The sequence below is a fragment of the Vigna unguiculata genome, chromosome 4 (genome assembly GCF_037176805.1).
Source record: "Vigna unguiculata cultivar grain cowpea cultivar isolate G323 ecotype 2 chromosome 4, ASM3717680v1, whole genome shotgun sequence".
Classification (NCBI taxonomy): domain Eukaryota; kingdom Viridiplantae; phylum Streptophyta; class Magnoliopsida; order Fabales; family Fabaceae; genus Vigna; species Vigna unguiculata.
In genome coordinates, this window is record NC_140795.1 from 18034632 (window position 1) to 18048099 (window position 13468).

Genomic DNA, 13468 nt, shown 5'->3' on the forward strand with positions numbered 1-13468 from the left:
ATTTTAATAATTTTTTTACAATATTTTTAATCAAATTTTATAATAAAATGTAATAATAAAATTTAAAATACAAAGTTTTAAAATATCAAAATTTTAATAAAATTTTATTTAAAATATTTTTAATCAAATTATTAAAAATTTATTTTTTTAAAAATATATAAAATTTTAGAAATTATATAAAAGTTAAAAATAAATAGAAAAAAGTCAAATTATCGTTAAACTGATTTTGTTATGTAATTAATTAATAAACTGACCTATTTTTATAATAAAAAAGGAAAAATGACCTTTTTTGTAAAAAAAAAAAAGCAAAGAAATAAGGTGGCAGAAAACAATGGGAGGAACTAACCACCCTTTCCCATTTATGTAACCTAATGTTGAGGTATCAAGGACCTTCAGTTTTGAATCCTGAGGGATCCCTTGGTTAATATTCATGAGCTTTCTCAAAGGCCCCCGTAATTCTGTCACTCAGTGTTTGATCACATAAATCTTGTATGAAATGGTTGATGCCGCATGGTTGTTCGCCTACTGTTACTACTTCCCATTCTTCCATCATCATGCCTTCATGATTAACCACGTTGAGACCGACGCACACTACCCATACCCGAACCACATTTTTCTTCCTCCCGCTAAACCGGTAGACGCTAACTTTCCTCATAATCCTACAACTCAGACCCACATTTTTCATCTATCATCATTCTCCATAACCAACAAATACCATCACATAAAAACAACAGCTCCCTCTAGATTCTCTCCCCATTCACGCGCACACAAGCACTCATCCTTTCGCATTTCCAACTACACATTGTCGCCACCCATTCCCTCACCATCTTCCTCACCTCCCTTTTTCATCCATCTTTCATCTTCTTTCATTTTCTTCACCAAATAGAGGACTCGCTCACGCTTATCGCCTTATCACTCACATCTTCCACTTGGACAATAGAAAACAGAATACCAAAACAGTTTCCATCACTCCCAAGACTATTCCATCATCCAAGTAACAGAGAACAACCATCACCCAATCGAACAGATAAAGGGAAGAAAAATTCGTCGGCCGCATTGCCGGAGGCGTGTCAAAGTTTGATTGGAGAAGAGCGATTTCGGTTGAGGGCACGACAGTAGGGCTCAGCGGCGTGGCTCCCAGACCTGGTGTGGCCGGCGCAAGAAGAAGAATGAGGGAGTTGGAGCGCCGTGGATGACGACGACGCTTCTGGTAGCAATGAGTGGAAGGAGTGTCTCGTGTTTGTGAGTAAAAATGAGATCAAAGGAGCACTCGGACGCGAAAGGGAATGAAAGAGAAACAGTGACGTTAACGCTGGCAGCTCCTTCGGCGGTGATCGGCGTCGGCAACATTGGCCCTGGCCAGCCATGAGTGGGTGAGGATTGGTGTTGCTCACGCAGAGGAAGAAGAAACCCTTAAGGGATTTTTATGTTTTGATAGTTATTTTGGGGTTGGGCTTAAATTGGGTTATTTTTCTTTCCGTACCCCACTTTTAATATTCTCAACCTCTTGTCTATTGGGTCTTGGGTCTTGGGTCTAGCCTTGTTTTGTTTCCTACGCGCATCCCCATTTTAATATTTACACCTTCATCATTTGTATGTTTGTTTGTGTTTTCTTTTCCTATTCCTATTTACTCGTTACACCCGTATTATTTAAGTCCTGCACCCCTTTTGCCATTGGTTCTCGTCTACTTACTGTACCCTGCTTTTCACAATTCGCAGCCTCAATCTATTTTAATTTTATTTTCAGCCTTTACTCCTTGCATGCACCCTTCCATGCATCTTATCCCATTTTTCACCTTTGTTTTTTTATTAAACCCCATCTTTTTTACACACATGTTATTTTTTTAAAAAAGTTAAAAATATTTGAAAATTATAAAAAATTACCAAAATAGAAAAATTTTACAAAAATGAAAATTGTTTTCTTTTAGTGTTTATTCAGCCTTTACGTCGTGTGATACTAATTTTCAAATAATTTAAAAATATCAAAAAAGATATAAAATTTCAAAAATTAAAAACATCAACACTTTCTAACAAACAATTTCTCTAAGAACTACGTGAATCTTGATTTTCACTACGCGTAACGGACTTCCGGACCTAAAATCTAGTTCTTGTATAGCATGTCTTATTTTACTGTTTTCCATACTTTTTCTATAATAAACTATGGTGACAACTTCAAAATCTCTTTTTAAGCTCGTCTCTTTTTTGTTCGTCGTCTAGTCGAGATTTTGGTTGTAATAGATGGCAACTCCACTAGAGATTCAAGCCATCCTTTTTTCATGAGTTGCTCTACTTGCTTTTGTATTTCTTTAGTCTCTTGTGGATTGCTCCTATAGGTTGGCACGTTATGAAGGATGTCCTTGGAATGAGATCCATATTATGTTCAATACATCTTTTAGGAGGTAAACCTTGAGGAATGTCTTTGGGAAATACATCTGCATTTTCCTTGAGAATGTGCTCCACACCTAAAGATAAAGAAACTTTTATAGAAGACAAATAAATATTGTTAGGCATAAGCATATATAGGGGGTGTTTTTGTCATTAACACTTTTTTTACCTCTTTTTCTCTCAAAAAAGGACTTTTACCACTATTTGATTTTTCAACTTTACTCCCCTTTTCTTGCCTTTTTTGGGTTTTCTCTCCCACTCTTATTTTCTCTCTTTCTTCTTCTCTCTCTTTCTTTTTCTCTCTCTTTCTTCTTTTCTCTCTCGCTCTCTCTTTACCCTCATTTTTATTTGGTCCTCACAAACCTCTATAGTTGATAAAGGTGTTACGGGCACCTTTTGCCCTTTAAGCAAGAAAAAATACTTGTTGGATAGACCATAATGTCACCTTTCTATCATATTGTCAAGGCCTTCCTAATAACAATTGACTTGTTTCCATAGGAACCACATCACATACCACTTAATCTACATACTTACCTATAGAAAAAGTAATATCCACCTGCTTATCCAGCACCAACTCTCCATCCTCACTTAGCCATTGCAAAAGCATAAAGACTAGGGTGTATAGATGTCTCCCAAACCAAGCTTTTCCACCAGCCTTTTACTTGCTACATTGGTACAACTCTTTCCATCAATGATGATTGAGCTCACCTTTTCCATAATTTAACATCTAAAATAGATAATATTTCTTCTTTGTGTCTCATCCTCCTCCTTGTTCATATTACCCAACAACCTCCTAACCATTAAAAGATCTCCCTCCAAAAGTGGTACTTCGCATTAGGGGTGGCAATGTCGGTTGGCCCGGCCCGTTTAGGCATGCCCCGCACTTAGCCACACATGGATAGACTCAACATAACGTTGGAAACTTATAATCTAAATCTCATATTGAGTCTAAGTCTTACAAGTAGAAATGAAAAAGTTGGACAACTTAGGTCTATAAACTCATTATCTTAAAATTTTATATTGAAGGTGGTGTTAATCAACTCTTATATGGATTGAACTCAGATCTGCTTGATGTTACCCCTGAATATAGTCATTGTATTGAAAGTCTTCTTAACAAAGAGTTTAAGTAATTGTGGGGTACTCAATTTCAAGTGAGTAAATAAAATTTCGTATTAAATATTATAGATACATATAAAATTTTGTGGACAAAAACTTTAAGAGTGTCAAATTAGATTTTTTATATATAAATTATTTTTTCTAATTAAATAAAAAAATTCATTTTCTTTGTTTCAATCATTTTCATAAAGTGATTCTTGTATGCATTTTTCAATTTATAATCTTTCTAATTCATTAAATTAACATTATAAGGATATTCTAATTTTTAATCCAATTCAAAGTTATTCAACTAATTCATTATGTGCAACGAAATTCGTAGTTCAACCCAAGATACATCCATAAAATCTTACAAAATTTACCATATGTAATGGAAAACACAAAATTTCTAAATTTCATAATCTATGATATACTAATTTCAGGACAAATATAATTAGGGTTAGTGCCAATTTTAGAAAAGAATCCTTACCATCATAATTAGGCAAACTAATTCAGAAAAAAAAAAAACTTAATTTAAGAAAATCATCGTAATATGAGAATCATAAATTATAATAAGATACTAATCTCGATTCATGAGAGATATTGTGCATTTTTCAATCTTTTGTTTCCTAATCTATCTCTTTATATTTCTTTCTATTCTCATTATTTTTTGATGATTTACTGTAAAAGAACCTCATCACTAGTGATAAAATTTATTACCTTTCATTAACCAATGTCCATCAAATTGATTTTTATTTTACTTTTTATACAATAAATATATATAAATTTTAATATATAAATAAGATAGATGATAAAATAAAATATTTTATTAAATTTAATATAAATAAAATAATAATCTATAAATATAATTTTAAAATATATATAACATACATAAAAAATAGAATTAAAATTTTTTTGGGGAGCCATGGCTCCCCTTGTCACAACAATGGTCCGCCATTGAAAAGTTGTATGTGTGGCTATGAATGAGATTTTTTCTATCTTTCAAGATCCACCCAACAATATAGTGCCAGAGCCAAAATAAATGAGTTTAGTTCTTATACAAGTTCTAAAAAGACATATTCCACCTTTTATACTCATGTCATGATGATCCAATCTGTGTAATCAACTTAACATGTTGGTTAATTGTATTATCAATGTGGAAAGGATTCATTCTTGAAAAATATATTTTTGAAAAACCAAGTGAGTTTAAATTACTTTAAGGTTGTGCGTTGAAGATGGTGATAATCCATGTGAATTGAGCTTAGATTTCATTGTTGTTATACCTCCCTAATGAATCTTCCCCTAAAAAAACCTATCACAAAACTCTTATTGTTGGTTTTTAGGTTTTTAATGTTTAGAAAATATATTTTCAATGGGTAAAAAATGTATAATATTCCACATTATTTCATACATAAAGCAAATGTAACAAACGTTTAGTAATATCTCAATCTAACTCTCTAAGTCTAAATAATAGCCTAATTTTTTTTTCTTCATCCACTAAATAATATCTAATAATTAAAACATAAAACACTCCTAAAATCTAATTCAAATTATATATATCTAGACATATATTTAACTCTAATTAACACCTTTGGTCTCTTAAATTTCCATACATTTTGCGTTCCTAGGAAGTTGAGATATTAGAAAGGGTCTAAATGACAAAAGCAATGGTAGGGAGCATGAAGTGATCCCAAGAGTAGAACTTGGTAACATCTAGAGTAGAGTTGTTCCTTCAATTTCCGGGTAAGAGTATAAACTAAGGAAAGAAAATTGGGAATGCCGTATGAAGTCTGAGAAGCAGCACTATGAAGACCTGGTCAACAACCTCACTGCATACATAGTACAAATTCAATGATGTAACAGGGCATAACCAACCTTTTCAAAATTTCATTGTCATGTCTACAACAAAACAAATAAATACAGTGCCATGCTGAAACTAAAGTTGACTGGTAAACAAACAACCAGTGAAGAAAGATTAACACACGACCCAAAAGTCATAAACCAATGAAGAAAGAGTCACACATGATCAGAAAATTTAAGCCCAAATTTGCATTATTACTCGATACAACAACAATGGGTTCTATCCAAAGGAACAACATTTAACAGTATATGTGGCTAAGTATAGTTGAAAAATCTATCACCCTTCATGTAGTGAGATTGTATCAATGAAGATCTCAGATAATACTCAATTCAGGGTACTTCTCACTAGGACTACTCTGGTTGCCTGCTATGTAAGTAACTTTATCACTGTGTGATACCTGAAATAGAGAAAAATCATGATGTGCCTCAGTAAATTGTAAAATAAATATTTTAGAGATTGAATGGATAACCTTTATAGGAAAAATGAAAGAAAGGAAGAAGAAGAGACCTTATCCACCAATATGTATCATGGGCCTATTTGCAGTCTTTGCTATATCAAACATGCCAGCATGTGAAGCTTTCTTCTTCTTCACCTAGAACAAAGGAAAGATAACATTAAGAAATAGGATAGTACAAGACCACTCATAATATTGCTTACCTAAAGTTGGACACACAATTTCAAGTAGTCTATGATCCACTATTGACTATGTTGTTCAAAAGCAATCAAAGAGCTTACTAGGACAAGAGCAAACAGATGGAAAATCATAGGAAAGAAGTGAGTCAGTAACATATTATTCAATGGAAATGCTCACGTTATTCTAGAGGTTGAAGGTGATAAGTTATGATGCACTGATACCTCAATCTGTGTCATGTATTCATGTTTGACACATATCAATATCTGATACTTTACCGATATTTATCAATAAAGTATCTAATCTATAAACTTGTAATACTTTTTGTGATAAAAATAATTTATAACTTTTTATTTTGACAGTTTTTAAGATATTTGATTTTAATTTGAATTCACACAATAACAATATATATTTATCATGTTTTAAGGTTTTTGTAAAATTTTTCAATATGCATATATAACGTATCATACCTTATTGTTTTCAAAATAAGTGTATTGATATATCCGATACGTACCATATCCGATACACGCATCATATCCATGCATCATTATAAGAATAGTTACATTATAAGGGTCTACCGATTGCCAAATGAGGCTAAACTTCACCTAACTCTATCACCCCCACCCACTTTTTTCTCCATATATACATAATCTCTAACTAACTCCTTTTCAGTTAGGTTGTGGGGTGTGTTGTCCCTTCTTGCTATGCTCCTCTTATTCCTAAAGTATATCTTTTTTAATAAAGGTTCACTACCATGTTAAATTAAAATAGCAGTGAGTGAAATTCTATTGCAGCAGCATCATTATATTAAAAGGATGATAAATCCTGGTAAAGAAATAAAAACATTATAAATCATTACAACACAATTGAGATTTAGCAATAATAATCAGAAGAAGTGCATACCGCTACTCCTATTATCTCCCTAAGTTCATGATCCTCTGCACCACATTTCAAAGGATCTCTTAAACTAACCTGAAACACGATCCATATAAGAAAATCACAAAAATCTTTTAATGAAGCTCTCATTAAAGATGCTATATGTATGCCATGACACGTTTTATTGTCCCGACTGATGTCAACATCCATACATACATCAAGCACCTTTAACTTGAACATAAATGGTAGAGATAACATCCATAATGACCGGCATGTCTTGAATAGGGAAAATATTTATCAGTTTCATTGATAAGAAAATTTTCAGAAATGATTAAGAATTCAAAATAATGATGAAAGTATATTAGTGTGCCTAAAAAATCAATTACAAGTAATCAAATAAATAGAATATCAAATGAAATAGCATGTGCAATGGAAAGAAGGGGCAAGACAGTGCATGTTCAATCCAAAATATTGTATGAGGTAGAGCCATATTTTAATGTTTGCAAAGACCATGTCCTAATGTGTATCAAATCTTCCATTTACAGACAAATATCAAGATTCACTACAGGAATCCACTTTCTGCAGGGAACTTCAATCTTTGTAAACAAATATTTGAAGTTATGTTTTTCTATTATGAGTTGGCAGATAGTTTCCCTTTTCCCCGTTATCGAGTATGTACCATATCAAGAATTCAGAACTGACAGTAGACATCACAGTTTCAAAGTTCTAATCCAAAAGTAAACAACTCCCAGAACCATACTCAGCCATTGAAACAGCTAACTGCAAGAAATCAGTCACACTCCTTAAAAAACAAGACTGCTAAAAGTTTGCATAGAAAGTCTTGATTTTACTTGCCAAAAAATTTATAGGCCTTAAATACCAATTTCTTAATCCCGAGTCCTTCACCCTCATCACCAAACTATCCAATTCATTTACCGGTACATTTAGAAGGCCTGCAATTAATATGATCTACGATGCCCTGATACTCAAAATGGAAACACCAAGGTGTTTGTTCCCATGTCAAATACTGATACTTCTCCATTCATATCAATTTTTTAAACTAAATTGCGATCATCATAATCATGAATTAATGAGAAATTACCCCCACTCTCTCTTTCTTCACCGATATTATGCATCTATAATGTTTTGCTAAGAATCCAAAACATAGCATATCCTAAATTTCAAAAAGATCATCGTATTCCTGTAGTTGTACGTACTCATGTCGTACTAAGCATCCAGACTTCATATACTATCATCAAGTTTAGCGTTACAGATTCACCAAAAACATTAAGTATTCAAATAGAAGTGACATCACAGATTTTAGCCCAATTACCATCACCAGGTTTAGGGGACAAGCATAGTACACTGAGCTTTGATGATTTGAATATAACTTACCTCCGAAGGACCAAATAAACAGACTTTGAAGTTTCCATCAGCAAGTAGCCGCAATCTATTGCAACCAGCACAGAAATGCTCAGTCATTGATGTGATAAACGAAACTCTACCTTCATGCCCATCTATTGTGAAATTTTTGGCCGTATCTGTAGGGTGATCCTGATCTCTTTTTAAGCTTGGAAACTGTTTCATCTGTTTGGTAATGATGGTTATAAAGGGTCTCTATCTGCTATAAGAGAACAACAAAATGTAGTATAAAAGTTAGGCCTCCAGTCTGAATTCTACCTTACCACTGTATCCAACATTTCTGAGTAGGGTACAAGTTTCTTGACATTCCAAACATTCCCATCAAAAGGCATGAACTCTATAAAGCGAATATCAATTGGCTTGTCCCGGGTCAGCTCAACAAAATCACAGATCTCATCATCATTGAATCCTCGCATTACAACACAATTGACCTGAAATGCAGAGAAACATCAAAGATACCTTAAAATTCATCCATCAGTGACATGAAATTTACCTGAGGTTATGCACCCTTGTTGAAAAATTCATTTGATTAACTTAATGAATTTGAGCAAAAGGGTAGCTGCTCATGGGAAGGTGATCAATGAGAAACACTAGCAAAAAGTAATGATATGTAACCAAGAAATACCTTAACTGGATTAAATCCAAGGTCTATGGCAGCATTAATTGAATTCATAACTTTTTCATGCCCTCTGCGTCTGGTCATAAACTCAAACTTTGCAGGTACCAAAGTGTCTACACTAATGTTGAGGGAAGTAAGCCCACAATCTTTCAGCCTTGGAAGTTTTCTCGTTAAAGCAATACCATTGGTAGTCATGGACAATGTTCTCAGTCCCTTCAAGTTTGATAATTCCAAACATATGTCTTCAATATCCTTTCTAACAGTTGGTTCCCCACCCGTCAAACGTATTTTAGTTACCCCGGAGCTTACAAACAGATTTGCCAATCGTAGAATCTCAGTTTTTGTCAAAATTTGAGGGCTAGGAGTGAGTTCCACACCTTCTGCTGGCATACAATACTGACACCTTAAATTGCACCTCTCTGTTACAGATATTCTCAAGTATGTGTGAAGCCTTCCAAATGAATCTACCAACATATCAGAGACGGAATTATCCTTTGGCAGATCTTCAGACACCGAAGCACAAGATGTAGTGGCCAAAGCTCTTGTGGCACATTCATTCAAGTGTCCACCGAACAAACCTTGACGAATACTATTGGCAGCACAGAACGAACTCACATCACATTTCAACTGCTTCAAGAAAATTAGTGTCACATGCCAGCCACATTTTCATAAACAAAATTTGAACACATATAAACTCCACCAAAACCCCAGATTAATAAATTCTTAAACAACAAAAAATAATCATCTGGGTATCAATATTTAATCCTTCAAGTACGCATACGGTAAAAACTTAATTTATATTAAAATGGAACAACTAAGTGATTGATTTTTGCATTTTCTAGGTTGGTAGAACCAGAGGAGGAGTACAAGTTTATTACTGAATTTGCACATATATTAGTACCACCACACCCCAGATTAACACACAAAGCATGAATCTAGCACAGGCTAACCAGTACTCTTAGGACAAGAAATAAAATAACAGTTCTCATCTGCATGTAAATGGGTATCACTATAACTTATCATTGAAGTGAGCATTCGATAAAAAAAGAAACTGAATTGAAGTACAATGAGGGGGTTTTCCATGATCCTGATAGAACAGGGAAATTATAAGTTTATACCCGAAATTTGACATGGCATGAACGATTCAGTTAACTTCATAGATGTGTTCCAAAATGTCAATTTTCAATCCATTACAACCAACTTGATTGACCAGTTACATCACCAAAAGAATAAGCTAAACAAACCGAGAGAGAGAGAGAGGGGTCTCACCGGAAAGGAATTTGATAGGTTAAACCCAATTGGGTAGTGAAAGAATTTTGATAAGTGTCGCCTCATGGTTGACGCTGAAACAATGAATTTGGACAAAATATTGAGTTGGGGTTGGAAAAGTTTTTCTCTTTTTTAATAATTTTTGTCTGGGACACCAGAGACTCATAACATATGTATCTATATATACAAGGTAAGAGGAAGTTCTGAGATGTTGTCGTGTTTGTTCTGAAGGGTAAGGTGACAGACACTGTGGCAAAGAGACCCGAAAGTGCAAAGTGCCGACTCCATTGTAATATATTATATTCTATCCACACTATTAAAAAATTATTTTTCTTAAGGGCCATATGACCCCAAACATTTTTTTTCCTAAGGGATTAGTTGGTTCCAGTTTTAGATATCCACCATAGATTATCTTTTCGAGATTTTTTAAGATGTGGAAGTATATGGTAGTTTTCAACTAAGGATGTAATTGTTGATTTAATTGGATTTTGAAACTTAATTATTTGAATTAGTTTTTCAATTAACTATTATCATAGAAAATTAATTATGAATTGATTTTCATTTAACTATTGTCATAAAATATTAATTGTGTAATTATGTAAATTTATTGAAAGGTTGTTGTAAATAGAGGTTATAATGTATTCACAATCCTAAATCAATCCAACTTATCGTAAATTCGAATCGAACTCACCAACTATAGAGAAATTTTAATTTTACATTTAAATTTAGAATTATAAATATATTTAATCTAAAAAATTAAATTTATTTTAATTATAATATAATAAATATATAAAATAAATTAAAAAATATTTTTTAAGTAAGTCAATCCATTTAATTGTTGGGTTAAATCAAGTTACAAAATTTTTAATTTATCAAAATAAGAATTGAGTTAACTTATTTCTGACTCAACTTGTTGTGACTTATCCCATTCACTCTTTACAAGTGCTTAAATTGAATTGTGAATTGAAAAATTATTTATAAAAAGGTATTTGAATTTAGTGAACTTGTAGGGGAGAAAAAAAAATCTGAAATAACGATTGCAAATTAAGGAAAATATATGAATTATTCATGTATGTGATGTTTTATCAATTGAGGTTATTCAGTTTTTGGGATGTTACATTTATGGTATCAGAGCGGTCGACCCTTAGGTGTGTGGACTTGGGTGTCCGCTTAGTTTTCTCTGTGTCATTCTGGGTATTTTTCGTTGGTGGTGCTTGTGTGGCTTAATGAGTGATGCACGATGGAGATCTGATATGTGTGAGTCGCGGTTTACGGCATGTGCGTAGAGGAAGTGCTCTACCGGTTATAGGTATTATTCGTGTGGTGTAGCTTACATATCCGAGCTTACATGGAGTGCACTTGGAGGTCTAGTGGTTACTATTGTCGTGAAGCACGATCTGGTCTAACGAGTGGTGTAGTGGCTCATGCATGGTGCGATAGAAGTCCATATAGTGACGACATTTCGTGGCTTGTGCGACAGTGGTACGTGGTTGGCGATTGTTGCATCTTGGTGTTATGACAGTGCAGTGAAGGCTGGTTCTCTAGCAAAGGCTGCTAGGGCAGGGTCCGGTGTTATTCCCATGGTGGTGGTGTTGTGAAGAATGTTGGTTTTGCTATGTAAGACCCGAGAAATTTAAATAATTAATTAAATAATTATTTAATAAATGCGGGTAGTATGAGCCTTTAAGGCATTTAATGCGGATTGCTATGATATGGAAAAGTATTAGCTCAAGTGGTTTAGAGTACTTTAATTGTGTGAAAGGACTTGAGTTCAAGTCCTATGTATGCCAATTGTGTGTTACTTATTTGTTTTCATTTTTAAATATATGTTGAGCATGAATATGAAATGATATAATCATTTAATTATATTAGTCATCACAAAACATGAATTGGTTAAATGGTTGAACATTGATTTGGTATTTGTATGGTTATGGGTTGAACCTTTGGAGAACCCAAATTAAACTTTATTTTTATTTTTGCTATTTTGGGTTTTGGCTTGAATTTGAAGGGTTAAGGGAAACCCTAGATGCATGGGCAGCCAAGGGAGGCTGAAAAACGGACATTAAAGAATCAATGAATGATAATAAACATTGCCATTAAACCTTAAATTCGTTTTTGGTTGTTATCTAGCTTTAAGGCACCTTTAAAAGGCCAATGTGAGGTAAGAAGAAGGGTTTTGGCAAGTTGTGAGTGTACTCAGAAAACAAAACACGAATTTTGAGAGTAGTAAGGTTGGAGTGAAGCTTTGAAGCTGAATTGGGAGAGAAAGCCAAAGGGAGATCATTGAGGATCAAGAGAGAATTCACAACAATTCCAAAATTTAAGCCAAGGGAATCAGGTTAGGGGAGTTATACTGCGTTTAATTGTAGTTCTATGAATAATTGCATGATTTATAACTCATTATGTATGATTTATCCCTTGCATTGCTTGAGAATCGTGTTTCTAGAATTTTTCCAGAAACCGCCTGGTGGGTGATGAATTTTCGCCAGGCGACTCATACCATTTCAACTGCATTTCTGGGTTGCGAAGGGAAACCGCCTAGCGGCACGAATGAGACCGCCAGAATTTAACCCAATTCTGGGTTTTTTTTTTTATGAAGGGCCTGGCGGTATTGATTGAACCGCCAGGCGACGCGAGCCATGAGGCTTGGTTTTGATGTTTTTTTCTGGATTTTGGGCAGATTTGGACTAGTAGGAAGTGTAATAAGATTATTAATTAACCAAATCGAATTGAAAACTTGTGAAATTTGGGGCGTGATAAGAATAAAAATTGGGGGAATGAGACATACTCACATTTTAGGGTTTCATAATTGGGAGTTTCTATAGTGGTAGCAATCTAAGGGGAAATGTGAATGAATACGTGAATGGGAAGTGTTAGGAATGAACTGGAGTCCCAATAACTGGGTTCATATCCTATGGACTTAGAAATTGAGGGAAATTAGAGTTGTTGTGAAGGGGGTAAGGTTCGCAGGTGCAGGAACCGCCTGGCGGCACCCCTTTAGCCGCCAGGCGCCATACCAGGCGATGCAGTGGTGTTTTGTTCACGAAAAACGCTGTTTTTCGTACTTTTCGCGCACAGAAACTGTCGGGCGGTATTTAAGTCCCGCTAGGCGCCACATCCTCACTTCTGGGCGCTAGGCGCCACTATGTTCTTCTAGTTCGCGCAGTTTTCGTAAAACTGCATAACCTAGTTCGTTAACCGTCCGATTTAGGTGAAATTTTGACAGGTGGTCCATAACATGTGGTTCTTCACTTTGAACGGTGGAGATTGGATTTCGAGGTCAATTGCTAGAGATATACGTTACTCAATATTG

At 34.3% G+C, this 13468-nt stretch overlaps 1 protein-coding gene and 1 long non-coding RNA gene across 2 annotated transcripts; both read right to left on the reverse strand.

Moving 5' to 3' along the window:
* Positions 1-5291: 5291 nt before the first annotated feature.
* Positions 5292-6143, reverse strand: LOC114172501 (uncharacterized). Its single transcript, XR_003602097.2, has 2 exons — positions 5846-6143; positions 5292-5735 (listed from the first exon to the last, which is right to left on the reverse strand). It is a non-coding gene; the product is annotated as an uncharacterized LOC114172501 (long non-coding RNA).
* A 2149-nt stretch (positions 6144-8292) lies between these two features.
* LOC114172503 (GTP 3',8-cyclase-like) lies at positions 8293-9530 on the reverse strand. The gene is made up of 3 exons (XM_085672201.1): positions 8893-9530; positions 8526-8698; positions 8293-8432 (listed from the first exon to the last, which is right to left on the reverse strand). Exons 1-3 carry the CDS (start codon positions 9358-9360, stop codon positions 8429-8431), a joined length of 645 nt encoding a protein of 214 aa, XP_085528327.1. The 5' UTR covers positions 9361-9530; the 3' UTR covers positions 8293-8428.
* Between the last annotated feature and the right edge of the window lie 3938 nt (positions 9531-13468).

What these genes read in the sequence shown, in the direction of transcription:
- LOC114172503 (XM_085672201.1), bottom strand. Translation starts at nt 9,360, where the DNA reads ATGTTGGTAGATTCATTTGGAAGGCTTCACACATACTTGAGAATATCT. An exon ending in TTGGATTTAATCCAGTTAAG is followed by an intron (nt 8,699 to 8,892) that starts GTATTTCTTGGT and finishes TCTGCATTTCAG; the next exon opens with GTCAATTGTGTTGTAATGCG.